At 41.2% G+C, this 23858-nt stretch overlaps 2 protein-coding genes across 2 annotated transcripts in view; both read left to right on the forward strand.

Annotated features, from left to right (window-relative positions):
- emilin1a (elastin microfibril interfacer 1a) overlaps positions 1 to 10644 on the forward strand; it is a 35051-nt gene extending 24407 nt beyond the window's left edge. Inside the window, exons 4-12 of the mRNA XM_061704819.1 lie at positions 961 to 1060; positions 1159 to 1267; positions 1742 to 1918; positions 3741 to 5018; positions 5990 to 6404; positions 8170 to 8295; positions 8456 to 8473; positions 8566 to 8700; positions 9194 to 10644. Coding sequence (XP_061560803.1) covers positions 961 to 1060; positions 1159 to 1267; positions 1742 to 1918; positions 3741 to 5018; positions 5990 to 6404; positions 8170 to 8295; positions 8456 to 8473; positions 8566 to 8700; positions 9194 to 9513 — 2678 coding nt within the window. The 3' untranslated portion in view covers positions 9514 to 10644. The remainder of the gene's footprint in view (positions 1 to 960; positions 1061 to 1158; positions 1268 to 1741; positions 1919 to 3740; positions 5019 to 5989; positions 6405 to 8169; positions 8296 to 8455; positions 8474 to 8565; positions 8701 to 9193) is intronic.
- Positions 10645 to 14109: 3465 nt separating this feature from the next.
- Positions 14110 to 23440, forward strand: ankef1a (ankyrin repeat and EF-hand domain containing 1a). Its single transcript, XM_061704790.1, has 8 exons — positions 14110 to 14299; positions 14864 to 15025; positions 16365 to 16564; positions 17797 to 17946; positions 18065 to 18188; positions 19252 to 20056; positions 21466 to 21692; positions 23328 to 23440. Exons 1-8 carry the CDS (start codon positions 14110 to 14112, stop codon positions 23438 to 23440), a joined length of 1971 nt encoding a protein of 656 aa, XP_061560774.1.
- The last annotated feature ends 418 nt before the right edge of the window (positions 23441 to 23858 follow it).

Consider the following 23858-nt stretch of genomic DNA (forward strand, 5'->3'; position numbering starts at 1 on the left):
CTCCGGGCACTCCGGTTTCCTCCCACATCCCAAAAACATGCATTAATTGGTGACTATAAATTGCCCGTGACTGTGACTGCAAATGGTTGTTTGTTTGTATTTGCCCTGCGATTGGCTGGCAACCAGTTCAGGGTGTACCCTGCCTCCTGCCCGATGACAGCTGGGAATAGGCTCCAGAGAGAGAGAGAGCAATAGGTAGATAGAAACTATGTTTTTAAAAGTTTCTACCTTTCCACCTGAAATTTAATTTTCTTTACTACATCATATGGTTCGGTGTTCTTTGAGGGAAAAATTACTCATCAAAATGCTATAATTGTAAATTTAATGTTGTGGCTTCATGACACACTCCTTTGTTTTGCACTTGATGCAATACTTTCCATTATCTGTAGCCTTTTTGCAAAACCAGTGGAAACCGACACATTGAGCCAGACCGCATCTGTACACAGCAGAAACCACACAATCTCAACTAAAGCCCAAAATTAATTCCTGGCCTATCCTGATCTGACTTAGAAACATGAACACTTTATCATTTTGTTGAACAAGACAAAATCAAACAAACCTGGGAGGGGGAAAAAAAAATTATAATTTGGCTGGATGAAAAATCCCAAAGACACAAAAATCTTGCAGGAAGCCTTAGCACAAGAGTGAAAGCTATTCCAGTGGGAAAGGAGGTATTCACTCCATATTTGGATTGTTTTGCTTTTTGTAGGTGGAACTATCAAATACTTTTGCCATATAAGGTGCCTGGCATAATCATGTTGTCATTGGATACTTAAATGACAATTTACCTCCAGACCCCTTCGAGCATCGCATTCATTGCGTTCTTGATGTAGTCTATTTAGCTTGTCTGAAAACACTTGCCATCCACCAGCTGCTGTCAATCAAATCACAGACAAAAAGGCATTTGGGTATAACGCAACCCATCTTCCAATCCCTGTTTTACTCCTTCTTTGTACACAGGTGACAGTGAAAAGGTTAGACAGCTGGAAGAAACCATCAACGGCCTTACCAAAGACGTCCACAACATACAGACCTCCATTCATGATCTAAACCAGAAGTTGTATGTGAATGTGTTTTTTTAATCCATTGCATTAATGCTACGTTATTCACTCTATACCTCTTGTAATGCAAGGTAATATCAACTGTTGTCCTGTATAGTTCAGTACTAAATGGAGCTATTGTGCCAGCTGATTCTGCCCAGCCACACATGAAGGAAACGATCAACGACATCCACACCAAACTGGACCATTTGTATAATAGGACACAGGTAAACAATATGTATTTGTCTAGTGTATTTCGAAATTTTTAGTACATTTTTCTGGCCACAGCATGATTGTGTTTGTCCCACAAGGATTTAAATCTAACTCTAAAAGCTTTTATGTCTGTAAAATTGGTAGGAGCTGCACACAAATACTTTCTCTTTAAATTCCACCATGAATTTCAGTTTTACAGATGCCATGTCTGTTGTTGTGAAGGTAATTACAGCCAACTGGTGGAATCCAGGTATTTTTTTCTTGATGAGAACATATTAAAGTGTCGGTTTAATGTAAAGCACTTATTTGTGGACAAGGCATCCGACAATTAATAGGCGCAAGACATTTTTTTCAAATCAAATGAAACTTTATCTATAGAGCACTTCTCATACAATGATATGCATCTCAAAGTGCATTTACATAGTTTAGGACCAGACACTGAATATTTCATGCAAGAATATACCTTGTGATTTGGTATGTTTGTTCAGGTCCATGATCAGACCCTGCACAACATTAACAACCACTTAGAGAACGGAGGCGGTAATGACCTGGACGGAGCCGTTATAGGTGGAGGAGGACACCGGGGGAATCATATGAACACACTCAAGGAACAAATACTGACAGAGCTAGAGAGAAGGGTGACTCTATCCTGCTCTGCTTGCCAGGTGAAGCCTACTGTACTATACATGAATAGATTCCAAAGATAAGATTAACATCAATTGCTTTTTTTAGAACCTGCTTATTTATCCAGGTGCCTCTCTGCTACAGTATCAGTACATGTTCTGGTATACGGTCGTGTAAAGTAATGTTTAGAAGTATTATCAAGGTCTGCAACGATTTTCACCAGAGGGGGATGAGAGAAAGTATCAGCCCATTTAAAGCCATAACTTTCCTCTCCATAAACACTGATTCACTTTTGGCCTCATTCACCTTTCATGGTTCCTTACAAGGCATGTGCCGATTAATTGCCTATGATCCCTCATAGGCAGTGTTATAGGTACATCAGTTTGAGTATTAGAGGTAATGATTTGTCCCTAAAAAGTTAAATGCATTTTCTATAATATATATAATGTATAGTGGAAATCTACAGTATAGTGCCACTTTTCCACTGCACTGTCGTACCTGCTGAGCTTATCCTGGTTCTACTCACTATTAATGCTTTTCCAGTGGAAAACCAGATGCCATGTGTGACGCAAATCACTGCTGGCCTTTCATTTGTTGGGCAGATTCATCATCTTACATAGCATTTTACTGAGAGCTACTTCTTGGGTACTGATTAATACAAAGTGCTGCCAGTTTGACACACTGACTAATAATATTCATCTGTGAACTTGAAGACACTGATCACAAATAATTGACGGTCATCATCATTTCATTGAGAGCTATTTCTTGGTATTTGACAGTGATGCCCAAATAACCCAAACCCCAAAAAATTTTGAATAAGTGAGGATGTCCTGCCAATAACCATTTTTCAGGAAAAATAGGGGTTACTACCCCTTAAAAAACAAACAAACAAAAAACATTTTTAAAAAGGTGAAAAAACAAAAGGTCTGAATAGGTGAACCTGCAGGTGCCGAAACACGAATATGCGGGGGTCCACTGTAATGATTTAACAAGGTAGGAAACAGATAAGTCACTGATGGTGTAGTGGTGCACTCACCTGACTTTGGTGCGGGCAGCGTGGGATCAGTTCCTACTCAGTGACGGTGTGAATGTGAGTGTGAATGGTTGTCCGTGTCTATATGTGCCCTGCGACTGACTGGCGACCAGTTCAGGGTGTAGTCCGCCTTTCGCCCGAGGTCAGCTGGGATGGGCTCCAGTGCCCCGTGACCCTAACCAGGATAAGTGGTGTTGACAATGGATGGATGGATGGAAACAGATAAACATGAGTATTTACATTTTCAGCGTATCCCTTCTCAAACATTTCTAGGAACTCACAAAGTCATATAATTGGTAAAGCTATTTTTAGAACAGGCCCGTACGCTACTCATGTTGTCTTTAGGGGTCACTTGGTGCCTGTGGGCACCATGTTGGTGACCCCTGTGCTGGTGTTAGCTTGTCCTCTTGCTCTAACTTAGCTCTGGACACTGCGGTATTAGGTTCCACAGTCTCCACTTTGCTGCAGGATGCATTTATTTCCTGCTCTCATTCGTGCGGGATGGTTTTAACCGTTTTTAGCTGAACTATTTTAAAGTGGAAAACCAACCAGCCCAATCTAAGCTGGTACTGTGCAGTGTAAAAGTGGCATACATTCTTCAGAAGGGTTAGCGTATATTAGTATAGTGTAGTGTAACATGAAAAGAAGCGAAACAGCACATCAAATTTAACTAAGAAATTGAGCAACAGTTACTCCATGCACAAAGTGCATTCAAGTACATTCACTAATTAAAAAATAATCTTGCATGACAAATCTCAAAGAACACATTCTGATGAAAGTCAATACTGTGAAAATAGAAGCAAAGGTTTCTGTAATTTTCTGATATTCAGGCTGGTGTGGAGGACTTGAGGCGGCAGCAGGAGGAGGACAGAGAAAGAGTAAGAGCCCTGGAGAAGCTGATCAGCTCCATGGACCAACATTTTAGGCAGAGCCTGCAAATCATTCGCAGTGAGACGGAAGAGTCCCGGGCGTGCTGCAACACAGTCACTGAGCTGGAGAAGAGATTGTCAGATCTGAATGGCCAAGTCACCTCCACTGCCAGCAAGTGTGACACCATTAAAGGGCGACTGGATAAGGAGCTGACTGGAAGCGGGGGAGGAAAGGGAAGGGTGACAGAGGACAGGATGAATGGCAAACTGAGAGAGTTGGAGAAGAGGGTGAACAACACAGTGAGAAAAACAGAGCAAAGGTGTACTAACACTGGCAACAATCTGAAGGACAGTGTCCAAAGAGATGTTACACAGCTACGAAACATGGTACTCAGTCAGCTGGATGATCATAGCTTCAAAATCGGAAAGCTAGAGCTCGATGTGGCTGTTCTTGGAGACACTGTTACCGACCACAGTCGACGTTTAAGCCAGCTAGAGAATGTCACAACCTTCATTGACAGACGTTTAATAGTGACTACAAAAATGTGTAATGACACTTGTGGGCTCAACGGAAAAGACCATCAGACTGAAGACACTGTAAAAACCTTAGAATGGAGGGTTGTGGCCAACCAAGGAGAAATCCAGAAATTTAACACAAGATTAAACGATTTGTCTGTGTCAGGTGACTCACTGGCAGACAGGATCATAAACTTAACAGACGATGTCAAAAAGATAATTGCTGTCACAGGCAAGGACGGTGAGAACTTCAACAGGATAGTCACGGAAGTTGAAACACTGAGCCAAGATTGGGAGGACTGTTCTATTTGCAGCAATGTGGAGGAAGACTTACGTTTGCTGGCCAACTCCACCACAACAGGCCTCAACAAGTGTCAGACCGAGCTGAACGATGTGCGCAGAAAGGTGGACTCAGGAGAAACAGTGTGCTCTCAGGTGTGCTCAAACCTCCAAGAAGAGGTGGGGCTGCTCAGAGAGGAAGTGGAGAAGAGCAGTGAACAGTGTAAAATCAACATCAATGATGTGAGGAATCGCTTAGACGGTCACACTGACCACAATGGAAGATTAGGAGGAGATCTGAAGTCCATCCAAGGGGAACTATCTAAGGTCATGGTCACATTCCGCTCCATTAATGACACTCTGAAGGGCATGGATACAACCATCCAGACACATGGGTACACACTCGATGATCTGACTGACACTAAGGACAAGATTGATTCTGAGGTAAGATGACTTGGTAATGACACTGAATGTTAAATTTTCCATGACTATATTTGTTCTTTGTGCCCTGTTTTCCCAACAACCACTGGTTCAAAATACTTAACGGGTTGCACTGGCTTTTAATAGGGTTAATCACGGTCCAATTTCAAAGCCCAAGTCCTTATAGATAAGGTTTACTGCACCGTTAGCATACTTGTGTTGCTACCGTAGAAAAGGAATGGCGTCATAAATCGAGGACAACCTTGTGACGGCCGGCCTGCAATGTTTGTAGACCTGAATACCTTGTCTTGTTAGCACCAGCAAAGCTGCTATTTAAAGCTGTGTGCAGCGCTTGTACAAACTTTTCTGCACACTAAAAAGATCAGGCAATGTTTATTTAATGACTTGATGCTATAACACTGATACTATATGTTATTTATGTTGTTAGTGTTTAGCTCTTTGGCAACTCACCATGTCGTCCCCCTGTTAACAAATACAAGTTTACTTTACAGTATGTATTGGGAGCTCTGGACCCTGTTGTATAGTTTTCATAAAATTAATGTAAGTGCGTCTGACCATGTAAACATCTAGACAATAACAAGACTACCAACAGTTAAGGTAAAACCTTGATGCTCTTTGCAATCTCAAATACAAATAAATATTTTCTCACCCTTTGGGGTTACAATCAGCTCTGACTTCTCAGGGTGTTAATAAAAAAACATTGCATTGACAAGTCTATCTGAAATGATTGGTGTTATAGATGACCTAAATTATCCCGTGATGAACCACTGTTTTACTAAACTTTAAATGACCTTTGAGAATGGAACAGCCGGCTACCATTTATGGCAACAGTGCCGTTGCCGCAAGGATGTTTTATGTGTAATTTCATTGAACTGTAAAGACTGAAACATGCCTTTTCTTTATGGACTGTAACAGTTCAAATAGACTATGCATCATACAGAAAACACTCTTAACATGTCTGTTTTCTGTTAAAGGTGGACGATTTGAAGAATGATCTGGCTGAGCATGTAGATGATTCAAGCATTCGATTTGGCAGCCTTGGCAAAGACATTGAATTGATCAGGAGTAACTATGTGACGGACGTCGGGGAGTGTCGGCGAGCGAGCGATGGCCTGGAACGCCGTTTTTCAAAGTTAGAGGGACTGTGTGGACGCTTCGACTCTTTTTCGGACAGTTTGCAGAGGATCAAGGAGGGTCTGAATCAACAAGTGTCTGTGCTGTGGAGCTGTGTCAATGGACTCAATGTAACTGTCACGTCCCAAGGATATCTTATCGATAATATCCAGAATGTCCAGCTGGAGAAAGTCCACTCTAGAATACACAGGCTGAACTCATCTCTGCTGGACTTGACTAAGGAGTTCCATGATTTCATAAGACAGGATTTCATGGGTAAGAGTCGGAGGATGCAGGGCATGAGATCTGACTTTCGGACAAGATATAAAGCTTGGTTAATGGGAGGCAAAGTTAGAGAATGTAAAAAATAGACCAAAGAAAGAATCTGGCCTGTCACGCAGTCACTTAAGAGCCTATAAAGTCTGCAGTCTGTGTGAAAGGGGAGTTTCAGTAAACATCAGGGTGAATGACTCAGTCACACCAGGTTAAAGGCCACAGCTTTCTTCTTACCAACACAACTTTTAGGAATCTTCCTTGAGCCATCGCTTATCAGTGAACATTCTCAGAAGAGGGTTTGTCTTCTTTCACTTTACGAGGGAGTTTGCAATCTTAAAACTGCTAGCAAGATTTGAATATAGCTCCACCTCACGAATCCCCCCGTCGAGTCTCTGACGAAAGCTGCACCCCTCACTAACAGGCCATTCATAAAGGCATGCCGTTATGAAATGCCAAAGTTGTGATAAATCCCCAGCATATTCAACTTAAAAAGAAAATAGCAATAGGAATATTAAGCTAGCACTAGAACTGTAACAAGCCAACATTAGCCACAGTTGCTACAACGGTAGCATGCCTTTTTGGTAAGGGAGTAGTACTATGACACTAAATGTTATCGGATTGAAGTTTTTTGGGGGGGAATGTACAATCAATTAAACATCAAAAAGGTGATGAACATACTTCTCGGACAGAAATTTGGCTTATTCCGCATCGCTCCTGAATCCTGAACTGTCCCTTCGCTCTGCTTCTGTTTGCTAGTCTTATGCCAGTTGTTAGCAAACAAGGGATGGGCATTTTTTTTAAAATATATTCCAGAGGTGGTTATTGTCAGTTTCAGCAAAGCTCCTGAAATCCAAGGTAGCAGGTATTTTTCTTTGAAAATTGGAACCTCTTCCTTTAAGCTGGGTTCATACTGCAAAAGTGCCCAATTTTGATTTACATGTATTTTCAACTGGCCAATTTTCAATATACTTTTACTTTTACTAAACGCATGTCCATTCAAGCGTTGCCAAGATATCTGTCAGATTTTAATCCACATTTGGAAGAAGCCTGATCCTGATCAAAACACATGAGTCAGTGTTGTTTTCCTTCTTTTCTGCGGTGCCATGATCATCAATTTTCTACCATTAATCCTGTTCAGGGTTACTGGTGAGCTCGAGCTGGTCACAAGTGACTTTGTGGACTAGTTACCAGTCACTCACCATTCATGCATTCACTCACGTTGACAGCAATGGTCAGTTTAGATTATTCAATTAATCTAACAGAAGTACATCCATCCATTTTCTGAGCCGCTTCTCCTCACAAGGGTCACGGGCGTGCTGGATCCTATCCCAGCTGTCATCGGGCAGGAGGCGGGGTACACCCTGAACTGGTTGCCAGCCAATCGCAGGGCACATAGAAACAAACAACCATTCGCACTCACAGTCATGCCTATGGGCAATTTAGAGTCTCCAATTAATGCATGTTTTTGGGATGTGGGAGGAAACCGGAGTGCCCGGAGAAAACCCACACAGGCACGGGGAGAACATGCAAGCTCCACACAGGTGGGGCCGGGGATTGAACCTGGGTCCTCAGAACTGTGAGGCTGACGCTCTAACCAGTCGGCCACCGGTCCGCCAACAGAAGTACAGTACGTGGAAAAAATCCTCAAATGCAAAACGTTCCCTTGACCCATATTTGAAACTGAGCCACGGGGGAGAAAAAGAAACTGAAATGTGTCACTGGAACAATGTAGTGTGAATCTAGACTAAGTGTTTCTCTGCTCCAGGTCCACCTGGTCTACCAGGCCCCAAAGGAGAGCGAGGGCTGCCTGGACCCCAGGGAGCTGTGGGGCCCCAAGGAAAGGTGGGGCCTCAGGGGGAACAGGGCAAGCAAGGACCAGCCGGACCCCCAGGTAGACAACCAAATTGTTATCACTTGTGTAGTAGGCTATGGATACAAGAACTGATTTGCAAATTAAATTCTTTGTCTTTTAAAAGTTTTCTCTTGTTGATAAAAAAAAAAAGGAGGCTGATGAGTAACTCCCTATTTTTGTATTTAATCTCATTTTCCAGGCCTCAGAGGTGAACAGGGTATGTGTTGTGCTCAACTAAATATCACATAAACGCTCCATTGCTGTTTCATCTGCGTAAGCTTAAACTCTTGGTTCTTGCCCCACCATCAGGTCTTGCAGGCTCTGACGCCCATGTGCCACGACTTTCGTTTTCCGCAGCACTCACTCGGCCGATGAGGGGCGTAGGAACCATTGCATTCAACGAAGTATTTGTCAATGAAAATGGTGTCTATAACCCTCGAACAGGTTTGTATGAGCAACTTTTCTTTTTTTATGTGACTACATTAGTTTGAACATCGCAAGTGGAACATAATCACAAAACCTTTAACTGCATAAAAAAAATGTTAAGAACCATTTAACGACTGTAAAAATTTTTATGTGACAGGGGGGTGGCCTTAATTCACCTTTGTAGTGTAGATTTCATTCTTTTTTTATGATTTGTGAATTATTGTTAAGTTAGCAATAATGTACTGAGCAGCCCAGGCAATTGATGAGAATGGGTAATTTTTCCTTTTAAAAAAAATATTGATGAAGAAACAGGGTGCAGAAAAAAAGGCACTTTTTTCATCCACATTTTTGGGTGCTTGAGCACCACTTGGGGTCTATGTGTGCACGTGGCTGTGGTATGGAATGATTTATATATATATTTTTAAACCAGCCTGTTGAATTTACCCCTAACATGAGCAATTGTGATGTATATGTTCATTTGAAGTGACTAGTTCCCTGTTTTGTCCCGCAGGTTATTTCACAGCTCCAGTGAGAGGGAGGTACTTTTTCAGTGCAATCCTGACCGGCCATAAGAACTTGAAGATCGAGGCGGTGCTGTCCAAATCCAACACCGGTGTGGCTCGTGTTGACTCAGCAGGATATCAACCAGAAGGCCTGGAAAAGCCTATGGCGGAAGCAAAGCACATCCCTGGAGCTCTGGCGGTCTTCAACATCATCCTGCCCATGGAGGCAGGGGATACGGTCTGTGTCGACCTGGTCACCGGCAAGCTGGCCTACTCGTCGGAACCCTTGACCATCTTCAGTGGGATGTTGGTGTATGAGACCATCTGATTGGATGGACATTGGTGGCTTTTCCAGAACTCTTTTATTCCTGTTGTTTGTTTAAAGACATGCAATCAGGCAAAAATAATCCAAGAAGGTCTCTTGAGAGGATACAAGGGTTCTTTCAGGGAATTGCATATTTTCATAACTTAAATAAACATGCTTCCGCTTTTAAACCAATCATTTGTGCTTTGCAGCTTTAAAGAGACACTGTTTTTCAAAAAGACATTGTGGTCTTGATCTCAATTACAAAAGTCACTTCTTGGTTATCTAACAAATCCATATTTCTTGCCGGAAACTTGAATATTAGTTTGTGATATCGTAGCCCCCAGGTGTTTAAAATGAAAAGAAAGAATGGGGGATAAAATATTAAGCACATGGGGTTCTTTGAGTTTCTGTGTTTGAGGTAGCATATCATTGTTCAGGTTTTTACCATGTTCACAGACATTTTTCTCTCTAATGACTGCTATTTTTTCAGTGCTGACATTTTCGGTTTAACCACAAGCTGATTCCGAGAAACATGATGCAAGGAAGCCCACTGTCCTCGAAAAATGCAGAGAGAAATAAGTGGGAATGTGACAGTTTAAACCACTTTTCTTTGTGGGAAGAGCAAAAGTAAAGTTGTCCACAGTTCATGCGGTGGAGACCACAGGATGAGACATGGAGGAAAGAGCAGGCCAGCCGGGAGAAAAGATGGGAATTGTTTCTGTGTTCTAGTGAGGAATTTGGTGCGCATCATCTAATCATTCAAACAAAACAAAACATTCCAAAAAGTAATTAAGTTACCCAAAAAATACATTCAACAACTACTAAAACATGCTTTCATAATTTGCTTTTGCATAAATAAGAGGTCTTATGGGTAAGCTATTGTATGAGCATTAAAAGTATTCATGCCAATCAATGCATTCTGTTGCAAATTAATATTTTCCCTTGATAGAAACACCCTCTTATTATTCATTGTTGACAATGGGATTTTTTTTTTTATAGAATTGTACACTCGAGAAGGAATGTAAATATTTTTAAACATTTTATCATGTAATATTTTTACGTGCTTCCACTTCACCTTGCAAGGTACTGTATATGTTTTTGGATGTTTTGTAATATGTTTGGCAAATACAAGATACACACTTTAAACAGGGACTCTGGCAGTATGGGTTTATTTGGATTTGGTCACTTTTATTGTATGTGCAGTTATCATTTTGGACCTGTTGTTGGGATCGAAAATCCCGATTGTTGGTGGAAGCGGGGGTCACCATTACGAAGGTTACAAATGACAATGAATGAATGTAATGTGGTTACAGTGTTCATTCGGTTGCCGCCGTACTTCCTCTTTTTCATTTCTTCCATACTGATGGCCTGGAAGGGTTTATCTTAAACTGAGGGTGGTTCTCGGTTTAAGGAAAACACAGGGGCCCTGAGATAAATTACATTGAATGTCCTTGTGACTTTCAGCTTATCCCATCGCCACTCGCCTCAGCGAGTCGCTCACTTGATATAGTAGCGTTCACCAAAATGGTGCCATACGAGTCGCCCGTGGGCCTGTTATGAAATTAGCTCACCGTTGATGGGGCATTGTGATTTCCTAGGTATGTTGTAGAGGTGATCATTAGACAAATGTAAACGATTACAGAGATTGATAAAAAAAAAGGGACTATTACTGTCATTGATACAGCTGTTGTTGTGCCTATTGTTCTCTCTTCCCTTTAACTTGAGTTAAAGTGTTGCATATTGATATTTATAGGTTAAATCATTGCTGATAAATATTGTGAGAACATTAAAATGATCTGTCTTCACATAGATTAATATACGTTTTAATAAATGATATATTATTAAAAAGTATATTAATCTATGTGAATCTATGTGTGTAATGGCAATTTGAGCATTTTTTTTTATTATTTTTATTATTTCAAAAGTGTGTATCAAACCTTCGCATTAATCAGCACCGAAAAAGTAGTTCCAAGTTTCAAAAAAGGTCGGCGACTCCGGTGTTCAAGCGCAGACAATGTGCGTCTCTTACTCTGCACTATGGTGCCATCGTGCGGTCAGAGACGGAAGTACAGATAGTGACGCGTGACCGCAGTAGTCAAGCAAAATGGACTGTATGGTTTCGGGACAATTTATTGTATTGGAGGGACGAGGGCGTATCGGATACTTTATTTCACTTTTGCCACACTTTCAGTAATAGATGCCTCAAGCTGTCAGTGCAGTACACACGTGGAAACAAGCCAGCAGGTGCCAATAAATGAATCTCCACATTTGCGACCGTATGGCCCTGGAACCTTTAATCCTACCTAAATTGCTCGGACAAGTAAGGTGCGAGACAACATGAGAAGAACATGTGCATAATATATAACTGACATTAAACATGCATCTTTACTTTGAAATAGTTCTTATAAGTAGGCTACAAGAATTGAATCGATTCAAATGATCACTACTTCAGGTTTTACCAGTCGTTTTCTTCCACAAGTACTTCTTAAAAGCACGTCTCACAACATTGCACTGCCGGGATTTCGTTGCCATGGAAGCGAGGAAACAAAAGTCCGGCGGCGCTTTGACATAGGAGAATAGCCTCCCGCACGCTATTACGGACTCACGAGACCATCTCATCTTTATATTTCTTAAGCCTTCTTTCATGGTCGTAATGGCTAAAGATGTTGGAGGTTATTTTTGAGGACAGCGGTCATTTGAAGTGGACGTGTGAGTGCAGTCGTGATTGAAGCTTACCTTTTGTTGTTATGATTGCATCCCAGTATGTTTATATATATATATATATATATATATATATATATATATATGCCGATTACATAAATATGCATGCGCATCGAAGAAGACAAACTAGTTTATCAGTAAATTGGTATTGGTCCAGGTTGTTGAACCTTCTGGGTGACGTCACGTTGCTATGAATTACAGCCGAAACAGCGTCATAGAGGTTTATGAATATGAGGTCACCTTCTCATGTAACATGACCTCGCGTCTAACCCCCTCCATACAACAGCTGTGCAGAAATGTCTGTTCAACCAGTAAATCATTTTATTAAGGTGGAAATACCCCCCCCCCCCCCCCTCCCCACCTCCCATCCTAAATGATCCTCATACCATCAAAATGAAATCCACTCATGTGAACAAATAAGCCGAAATGACGTTTTTACTTCTTTACAAGTGGATCAGTGCCACTTCATCAGGTCGAGGTTGACTTATACTATATAGATGTGCGTAATGCTTGAACAGTGTATTAACCGATCAGATATTGTGCATTGTGCTCTTTAAAATCAGCTGAGTAATCAGTAGTCATTCGTTTTATGAGTTTGACAATATTAGTATGGAGAAGTACATTTGCATATATGTATTACTGAGACAACGATCTCATGGAATGTAAACGAAGATCACAAAAGCAGGGTACACTCAAAAAGATTTTGAACACGAGAGACCCCACACATGACAAGGAAAAAATACGCCAGTGTGTGCTTACTGTGGTTTACTCGAAATGACCAACACAGTCAGCTAAACCACACACATAACGATGCTGTATTTTCCACTGACAATCCTGAATCAGATGTCTGTTGTAGTACCAAGACTGACCTGCAAAAGGCAACATGGTGCCACGAGGCACCCACACTGCCAAAATGTACAAAGAAGAAGGTATAATCGTGGAAGCCGTAGTAGCAGAAGTAGCAGTAGTAGTAGTCGTTAAAGTCGAACAAGAAATAGAAGAAACTAAGATAACTGTTATCGAGTACATTGCGCTTACAACACTCATTGTAACTAATAACTTTTACATTGACATTTTATGCAAACACTCAGCACAACTCGTTGCTCCTCTACGTGTGTCCGGCAACAGGGCAAGCTTCTGGTTGTTTCCCAATTGACTATTGTGACAATCACGTAGACTGTGGCTCGGCCAAACTCGGTTTTGACCACACAAACAATGATTTGCGAACCGAAATATTGGTAGAAAAAAATTGGGATGGGCACGGTATCGATATCGGCCGATACCGACTTTATTTCAAGGTATCGGGTAGTCGTGAAGGCTGGCGACACCAACCAGCGATATTTTAGGCAAAACAAATTTTTGAGTAAGTCCTCCTCGCCAGTCGTTGGCGCTACACTGTGGCAGTTTGACACATCAGTAAACCATCGTGTTCGTCAGGAAAAAAGTACTAGTGGTATTGGTTAGTACTCAAGATTGAGTACTCCTACCGGTATCGATTTGAAAAAATTGGTATCGAAGATCCCTAATGGACAAATTCAACATTTACGATTGTCGGTCCTGAGCGGTTTCCGAACAGATTAAGGAGGAAAAATAACACTTCGAACTAAGGATAATCAGTGCGGATTACGTTTTAGAGAAGTTACGTAAACTGGCCTTTGCAGATGGGAAACAAATGCTCAAATTTTGCCCATCTGACAAAATGTGTGTACCCTGCTAAATGCTCACCAATGGGGCAAAGTGAAACAAAAAACCCAACCTTGTATCGCAATGTGTTATCTCCTTATCCGGAAGATTCTGGATTGGTATTAGCTCATTGTTATTATTATTTTTAAACTGCATCTCGTCAACAGGTTGTGAGCCTCTTGTCATTCCCAGTCATCTGTGTTCAACGCAACCATGACTGGCAGGGAGGTGGACAACCGGCTCCAGGTGCTGCAGATCTACCGCTTGTTGCAGTACATCCATGAAAACGATGAGGCGCAGATTGAGGAGATGGTCCACCTCGGGGTGGCAAATCTCATTAATCTCACAGAGCCGCAGAATGGAACGGGCGCACTTCACATGGCAGTTGCAGCCAACAATCAGGGTGATGACATCTTCCTTGTTCTGAACCGTAACATAACATACGGTACCACTTTGTCACAATCTGGGATTTTTCTGGAGCGCTCGTCCTCATTTGGGTTGCAGCCTATCCCAGCTGACTTTGGGCAAGATACATCCTGGTCGCCAGCCAATCACAGGGCACATAGACAAACAATCGTTCGCACACATATTTACACCTATAGACAGTTTCGAATCTTCGATTAACCTAACGTGTGTTTTTAACTCCACATGATGGCCGTAGCCGAGATTGCAACCCCCGTAACAAAAAAAATGCCTCTTTCTTAAGAATTGCTCGTTGTCTTATGAAAACAATCACAAGCCAAGAAACGTTGAAAACAAAATGCTTATATTTATTGGTGGGTTGAACGTGGCTGACGTAGCAAAAAGGCATTCAACAGTTTACCCAGAGCGGTGTAAACACAATCCCGATCAGGGTTTATCTTTCCAAACTGTGCAGGAGCGAACTGAACTGACATAAATCTGAACTAAGTCCGACAGTTCATTACAATCTGTCGTTTGACGGCTTCGATCTCCAACACTTCCTCAGACCTGACCAGGTTTCTTCTGTCCTTGAGAGCGCACCCTGACATCCAGAATAAGAGGGGCCACACGCCGGTCATGTTAGCAACTGAACTGGGTAATGACGGCATTGTGAAAATGTTGGCAGACCACGACGCTGATATGAGCATCCAAGACAATGAGGGCAAAGGTGAGTAGTGCACTCAGTTACTTCCGTCTGCTGTACTCTGGTGCATACCCAGAAGCTGTGGGGTATCATGGTCGAGTTGATACAGCCGAACTGTTTTTCTTTGCCTTTGAACTACTTTTTCAATTGAAAAGATTTTCAACCAAAATTCAATTGATCGAAGTTCACTTCCAGAAGCGTTGAATTTTTATGTGTACGACTTCAGAGGCACTGAACTTCCAGTGGTGACTCGTCGGACTAAAAATGGCAAGGAGAACAGAAAGGAGATGACCCTGAAAGTCCTACAGGAATATATTACACTTTACTGCAGCTTTGGACACATGAGAGTCTGGTTTCTGTTTGCTAACCACGGCAGTGACTGATGCTTGGTAACAAATAACAGAGGTGAAACAAAGAAACCAGAAACCTTTTTTTTTTTTTTTTTGCAGAACTAATGTTTAACAAATGACATTCCGTGGTTATTTTGTTGTTACCGTTGTTGAATATTACCTGTAACGCTAGTCTTTAGCAATTAAAGATAAGAGATCAGGGTGACGCCACTGCATTTAAATTCAAGCTTGATAGCAAAGGAGCGCTTCCTTAAATGAATGAATTTCCCATCTTAAATGAGATCCATGAGGTTTATTTGAAGGCACTGCCTGTGGTTGTCCAGCTCCTCAAAATGCATGGCGAGTCTTTGAGAGTCATTGGGCAGCGTCAGATTGAAGCAGAAAGGCGCAGAGAAAGCAGCCAAAATGTGAATGTGTGGGTATATATAATTACAGATCAACCTCTTATTAAGTCACCAGATAGCAAGGACCTGTAGTCCTCTATTTGTCGGCATCATGTTGCACTTTCACTCGACTAAGATTGTGTTTTCCTTGCATGTCGAACACAACCTTTCATTTGAATTTTTTAAACCATATTCTTTGGGTCAAAATCAGGATTATTGGTTGTTGATGATTATTGATACTCTTGTATTGTTATCTGATTTATCGGGTGTGCCTCACACAGTGGTGAGTCTAAGATAAGATGCGATGAAATAATCCTTATGTGTTCCATTGTGGAGCACACCAGAGAGAAGAGCGTTGTTAACAACTCTGCCAAATATGAATGATTAAAAAAAAATTATTCGGCAAGTATATGAGGCTTTAAAACTGTGGAAAATGAACAAGTTCTTGAAATATAAGATTAATCACAGCATGAAGAGCCATTATCAGTGACATAAATGTGTTCTCTAGTTTTAGCATTTAAAGAGCTAACATGACAGTTAAATGAATAGGACATATACAATACAGCTGAAAAGTGACCAAGTCAGAAAATGAAAATGCTGAACCTGTTCATGTCTCTCCCTCCACTTTAGGGGTCCTGTTCTACTGCATCTACCCGACAAAGCGCCACACACGTTGCCTGCAGGCGGTGCTCGAGTACCAGGCAGACGTGAACAACGTGTCATCGCAGGGGACTCACGTCTTCCAATTGATGTGTCAGCATGCCAAAGACTGCGCTCCCATGTGTCACATGATGCTGGCTAAAGGGGCCGACCCAAATGCAACAGATGAGGTTCATATTTAGATGGAGGTTGAGGAGCAGAGAGGTGACCCCTATAATTGATAGCAGAATGTTTTGTGGACTCACCATTATTTGTTGATGGTACCATGTTACGCCGTTTATCTTGGGGGATATGTTCCAAACTACCCCACGATACGTGAAAATACGATAAAAAGATGATATTAAAAAAAGTTTTAATAGTTTTATCCCTCCCAGATTCTGTAAACACATATAGACTTATTCAAACACACTTAAACATATATTTTTTAAAAACACTTAAAAGTGTTCCTCAGCACCTGTTCTACCTCTCGCTCAGACAATTCTCTAAATAAGAGCACAGCGTGCTTGCTTCAAGCTGTGTATTTGTCACTTCCAGTTGACGTTTGCCGTAGAACTGACACATACAGTGAAAGAAGAAAAGAGAGTTAACCATTGTATCTTTAAACACCAAATTGTTCAACCAAACCATATAATTTCATTGAACAAAAGTCGGCTAGTATAATGCTAACATAATGCAAAACACCATCGAAGGTCTAAAAGAAATGAGCGTAGTAGTTACAGCAATTCTAAACTAAAGTGCTTCCTCTTACAAATCCCACACCATAGCACCAAACAAAAATGTCACAGAAATACTGAAATAATGATGGTCTCATCTCAATTTACTCACAAATGGACTTTAAAAAAAGGAAATACAGTGGAGCTCAGCTCAGGCCTTTGGCACTACAGGAAACGCATTTAAAAATATATATATATATACTGTGCTGTACATGTGTTTTCATGGGCTATTTTTGACCCCCCCAAAAAAACAAAATCCTGTTAACTTCTTCAAAATTGTGTCGCAACTTTGCAACAGTAAGAAAATGCAGGTCGCATGTCCCAGGGTGACAACAGCCGAGAACCGCTGCTGTATATGCAACTAATAAATAAGAATTGCCTAACAAATAAAGTTCAATCAGATAATTTCCCGAGCCACCCTGGATGATCTCTCTTGCATGCCATGACGCCGTCGTTGGGAATCACTGCTTTAAACAACTGCTACTTAAACACACAGAAACAGCTTACAACAATAGTCACAGGCTCACAGCAACGTGCTACACTGAAGGTGTTGCAACTGAATCCAGATTGCCTGTGTACTATAAAAACCCATAAAAAAGGCATGCTTAAAAATCTGCAATATACAGTAGCTGGGGTGCAAATAACGAACCATGATTTATTGGCATTAATATTTGTTCTGTTATCCTTAGAAAACTGGTGTGACAGCGTTGATGGAGGCTGCCAAGGCTGGATCCCTGGAGCTTGTCCGAGACATTTTAAAAAGAGGGGGAAACCCCAATGCCCTGGACCAGAAACGCATGTCAGCTGTGCACTACGCTGCCACGGGGGGCTTCTTTGAGGTGAAGCAGCTGCAGCAGTCATACTACTTCTACATCGGTGTGGAAAGATGTGTTCAACTGTAACTCAGATGATTCGTGACCTCTGCCCTTTGTTTTTATATGGCGTTGTGTCTCCCAGGTGATTGTGCTGCTGTCTGCATTCTCAGCAGACATGAGTGTGATTAATGTGGACGAGTGCACGGCCCTCCACTTTGCCGCGACGACAGGCGACATCAACTGCTGCAAGTTCCTGGCTCAGAGAGGTATGGAGAAATATTTCACACATTTTATACATTTTTCGCAATTTAAAACAGGCATAGGTGTAGGCCTGGCACTCCAAAGACCCAACAAATACCCAAACACAAAATGCAAGCCATTAAAATGTACATTTTTCATAATATGTCTACTTTTTCTACTTGTACTGCCTGCAATTTAAGCACTCTACATCAATCATTGCAAATTTCTTTCTCCCACAAACCTTTAAAAAAAAAAAAAGTACTTATCAGTGATCGAGGTTCATTGCATACTTACACTCAGTGATGTAGCCATCACGTCACAAGTGGGGTGGAGAAATTATTCAGGTGTAAACCAACTTTTATGAGCAAATTATCCTCTTCCATTAAACTGGTCTTAGTAGCCAGAGAACTAAATAACCAAACAGTCAAACTCTGGTTGAGTTAAAACAATGACAGTAAATCATATGTCGCCAGATAATTAAATGCCCAATGCCGACACTGAACGGAACAATTCGGTAAAATATCATTCTTGGCGGCAACCTTACTGCACACCAATATGGAAAAGAAAGGCGTTAAAAAAAAAAAAAAAAAAAAAGTGTGAACCTTTTTTATCATTATTTTTAAAAAATCAAATTCCTTTCAGCCTCTCGAGTGTGATTTCTGATGTCTGATTTCCTTGGTCCTTCATGAAAGGGTTAGGGTTAGGGTTAGGGTTATGTCTTTGTGTTTTAGAGGGGGGGGGGAAAGACATTCGAACTGATCGACATTTTTGCCTTTTGTCAGAGATGTTAGGAATCAAATACTAACCTAATCATTCCAAAACTTAGATGGTCCAATTTGAAATCTGACACACAGCATATCGGAATGCTCCTCACTTTTGACCTGAGTTGGCTTGTGGGTGATGCTGGACCTTGAAGTCCGACTTCTCCCTGTATGATAAACCCACTCCGCATTATCTCAGAAAAGTGTTATGACGTGTTAAAAAAGGAATTGAATTGTTTTGAAGCTTGTCAAATTATGTGTAAAGGGAGGTGCCACAGGGCAAATTACAGTTACAGTAAAACTCCATAATGCTGTGTTTCATGTTCAGGTTGCAATGCCAAAGTGAAGAACTGCGAAGGTTTCCTACCGCGTCAGATTGCCAAAGATGCTGGTCACAAAGCGGCTGTCAAGGAGCTGAGGAAAGCCGAGCAACAGAGGGGCAAAGAGAACACTGATGAGAGTGTCTTGACAGACGTGTGGGCTCTGACCCTCCACGACTGGTCTAACGAATACGAGCGTGATCTGCTGCAAGCCTTTGATCGCGAAAAGGTTCCCTCTGAAAAATTTGCCTCCGTTTTGACAACATTAGGTGCTCCGGTCACCCAAGAGCAGCTCGAGTTAGTCATCTCATTCCATGTGATTGGAAGAGACCCTACTATAAACGTTAATGACTTCATCAAAGGTGCCAGCTACATCAAGAAACCATACCTTCTCCTCTCCTATATCCCCAAGAAGAAAAAAGGTGGGAAGGGAGGCAAGGGGAAGAAGAAACCCAAATTTGTCCTCCCTATGCCTATTTGTACCCTCCCACCGGAGTTCAAGCCCAGACGAGAGGATGGAGGCCCACCGGAATACATGATGGAGACAATAAATACCGCAGACACCCGGCGACTGGACCAAGATCTTCCACCAGAACATCCTGTAGTTGATGACACTGCATGGTACACAGAGAAACCAGACAAGATCTACCTCAATATCAACTACCTTGTGAAGAATGGCGATATTGAGGCTCTGGGACTGGCTTTTAGTCAAAGGATTCCTGTGGATGTTCAAGATCCGTTTTACAAGACCCCGCTGATGGTGGCCTGCGCCATCGGAAACTACGAGGTGACTAAATACCTCCTCGACAAGAGGTAAGGAACATCCGTCCTCTCGCTTTGGTCAAACCTCTTACTTTATCACTGCCAAGTTAGGGGTTTTCTAAGTTTTTATACAGTATATTTTCATGGCAAGTGTTTTGCTCAGCACATTATCCTTGTGGTTAGCCCTTCTGCTTCACAGTCGAGGTACTGGGTTTGATTCTCGGCTCAAGTCTTGTTTGTGTGGGTTGTGTTCATCCCACGTTCCAAAATATGCCTCTTAGGTTCATTGAACACTGAATGCTTATTTGTCTTTTTGAGTCCTGCGATTGGCTGGCAATCAGTTCAGGGTTTACCCCGCCCCTCGAACAAAGTCGACTGGATAGGCTCCATCCCACCCGTGACCTTAATGAGGACAAGCAGTATAGACAATTTCAGGACGGTTGAGTGCATATAGGATTTTGGTAACTGCCGTGTTAATGCCGCAAATTGAAAATACCGTTTTCTAGGGCTCCTGTACATTACCGACCCTTAAAAACATCATCACTCCCCATCTCCTAACCCCCCCCAGCACCCTTTATGACGCCAAATGATCGTCTGATTTTCACTGAATTTGTAAGGGTGAACAAGTGCCAAAAGAATGCAAGTAGTTCGTGGTCAGATCTGTTTAACATGCCTTGGTTCAATTTAATGACATAACATTTTAGTTAAATGCATTGTTAAATAAAAGAGCTTTTTCTCAGATTCTGTTCTAACTTTAATTTTTTTCTTTTTTTCTTTTTTACATTTTAAAACACATGGAAATGTAATGAATCCAATTTATGGTCAGAATGTAGGTGATAACAAAAAAGTATTTATAAAAATATTAACATGATTTCAGCCAAATTTTAAATTTTAGATTTTAAATTTAAATCTAAATGTCTTTTAACACATTCACTGCCATTGACGGCTTTCGAAGTCAAATATCCACGATAACTGGGAAGACGGGCAGTGTTAAGTGTAAAAATGAAACAAACAAAATGAAAAACTAAATTAAATTAAATACATCAGCTTTTAATGATGTGTGACATTGACACATGCAGTTTAAAGGCAGGCTTGCACACAGCTTTAACGTTGTTAGCTAGTTAGTGTAACATTCCTAACAGTAGATGTAAAAATAAGTTAACTGCTGTATATTAAAACGTAATATGATCATTTGTGAACTCCAGCTCGCTACTGTCGATGACATACACTTATTATGACGTTGAAACATAATTAGGCTTGAGAAAAGCAACTTCTAGTGCTTTTTTTCTTCATCTTGTTACAATCTTCTCTTCACGTTAACACTAAAAAGAGTTAACTATGTATCGCACTAAGTTCCATTTCCTGTTGTATGGTTAGAATTCTTCTCTTTTGTCATGACTGGTACCTTTCCATCATGGCATTTTTAAAAAAAAGTCTTAGTATGGTTGTGTTCTGAACAGTGCAGCAGTGGATATCTGTGACCAGTTCTGCTGGACGCCGCTTCACCATGCTGCACAAGCTGGCAAAGTGGAAATACTGGAACTTCTGCTGGAGGCTGGAGCCAACATAGATGCCCAGACCATCACGGGGACCACACCCCTCATGGTGGCCATCCAGAGCACTCACATCTCCTGTGTTGAGTTCTTCTTTACAGCCGGTGCCAATGTCTTAATGGAGAACAAGAAAGGTACTGTATGACTCTCACTCCTACATTAGAAATCACAATCATAAATACAATGAGAAAAGTTCTGTTCTCATGTTTATTTCAATTTCCCATTATTTCACAACTGTAACATTATTTAACTTTTAGCTAAAATTCAACTAACAAGCAACAACAGTGGAGTGGACCCTCTAAAGCAGGGGTGTCAAACTCATTTTTGTCTCAGGCCGCATTGTAGTTATGATTTCCCTCAGAGGGCCGTTAGAACAGTGAAATGTTTAATCACCAAATATTATTACCGTTACACAACAAATTGAGGGATAACTAGTTTTGAAATCAGAAGACAAGGACAATAGTTTGTTCAAGTATTATTTAAATTACTGTAGAACAAGGGTTTGGTCACAGAACAGCGCAATATCTCAACATTATTGTTTATTATTATGACAATTTTAACAAAAATCACAAAACGAGCATGATTTGCTTTCAAGGGCCACATAAAATGATGTGGCGGACCGTATCTGCCCCCCCGGCCTTGGGTTTCATACCTATGCTCTTAAGGGAAACATATTTCTTCGAGGATGGTGTTTGACCTCAATGTGTTAATATTTTAAATTCATTTGCTCAATGAGAAAAAATTGAAATACAACTCATATGTTGCACGGGCATCACACAGTCTTTAAATACTCTGCTTGTAATGTTTTAATTGCCATTTTAGTGTACTCCATTTTTATGTAAGCGCAAAATTAAGTAAAACAGATAACTGTTGTTTAGATCAAAACTTAAAATTCATTATAACTGCCGAACATTAATAGTACCTCGAAGGTCAGCCATTGTAAACATGCATAATGACAGTTTGTTAGTTCAATTTTTTATTTAATTTTTTTGAATTTAAGATCATTTTTTTCTGGAAATTTTGGGTTGAAAGACATTTAATAACCTTTAAAAGAGGTTTATAATAATAATGGGTGGAGAAACTGTTAAATTTACTTTGGTAAATTTGCCAAATTCGCTCAAATTTTAAATTCTGATTTCTCACACAAATGTTTAGAAATAGATGACAAAGGTTTGTAGTTGGTTGTTTAATTCCATACTTTCCAGAGACCCACCTATTTGTATAAAAACAATTCAAAACGGTGGACGACTGGTTAGCATATCTGCCTCACAGTTCTGAGTACCGGGGTTCAAATCCCGGCCCCGCCTGTGTGGAGTTTGCATGTTCTCCCCGTGCCTGCGTGGATTTTCTCCGGGTACTCCGGTTTCCTCCCACATCCCAAAAACATGCGTGGTAGTTTGATTGAAGACTCTAAATTGCCCGTAGGTGTGAATGTGAGTGCGAATGGTTGTTTGTTTCTCTGCGCCCTGCGATTGGCCGGCGACCGGTTCAGGGTGTACCCCGCATCCCGCCCGAAGTTAGCTGCGATAGGCTGAAGCACGCCCGTGACCCTTGCGGGGCTAAGCGGTACAGAAAATGGATGGATGGGCAATTAAAAAAGTCAGTTTTCCATAATACAAAGGCAATCAACCTTCAAGGTACCACTGGACATGGAGCAACCTTTGATGATTTCTTAGCACCACCACCACCGCCAACATTGTTAGAACAAAAACCCAAAAATCCATGTGAATGCAGTGTTAACTCAAGGAGCATTTTGCTTCCCCTTTTAGAACAAAACTGCCTTGACGTAGCCACTGCATTTGGCGACGGTGCGATATATCAGTTGGTCAAAGACAAGTTTGAATCCATGCCTAAACCAAAAAACAAAGGAAAGGGTAAATGAAAGGTATGCAATTAACACCTTGAAACTCTTAACCTCACATCTCAAGTGATGGTGTTAAAAGCTCTCAACTTGTTTTGTTCTGTGTTCTGTTTGTGTGACAGGGATAACTCGACATCTGCCACTCTTGGAACTTCTTCACCCTAAATGTGTTTCCCTTTCTCATCTCTTTCTTTGTCTTGGTCCACTGCCAGAGCTGTGCGTGATGCCATACATACATTTACTTTCAGAGACTTTGTCCTTAATTCAAATAAACATACATTTTTTACAACCTATCATCTCACCCATCATTTCAGCCCATGGGACAAAGTTAACTGCAAGTAATATCTCTAATTAGAGACAAAGTGAAGGATCATGTTACAACAAGTTACACTCCAATGTACATTTCGTATAATGTAATGATTTTGTAACTAGGGCTTTT

The sequence above is a fragment of the Phycodurus eques genome, chromosome 18 (genome assembly GCF_024500275.1).
Source record: "Phycodurus eques isolate BA_2022a chromosome 18, UOR_Pequ_1.1, whole genome shotgun sequence".
In the NCBI taxonomy this organism is placed as follows: domain Eukaryota; kingdom Metazoa; phylum Chordata; class Actinopteri; order Syngnathiformes; family Syngnathidae; genus Phycodurus; species Phycodurus eques.

Bases quoted from the DNA above. Each gene is read 5' to 3' on its own strand.
- ankef1a (XM_061704790.1), top strand. From the start codon at position 14,110: ATGACTGGCAGGGAGGTGGACAACCGGCTCCAGGTGCTGCAGATCTAC. The intron at 16,565-17,796 runs GTTCATATTTAG...TGTTATCCTTAG, and splicing joins ACCCAAATGCAACAGATGAG to AAAACTGGTGTGACAGCGTT. The intron at 21,693-23,327 runs GTACTGTATGAC...TTCCCCTTTTAG, and splicing joins CTTAATGGAGAACAAGAAAG to AACAAAACTGCCTTGACGTA.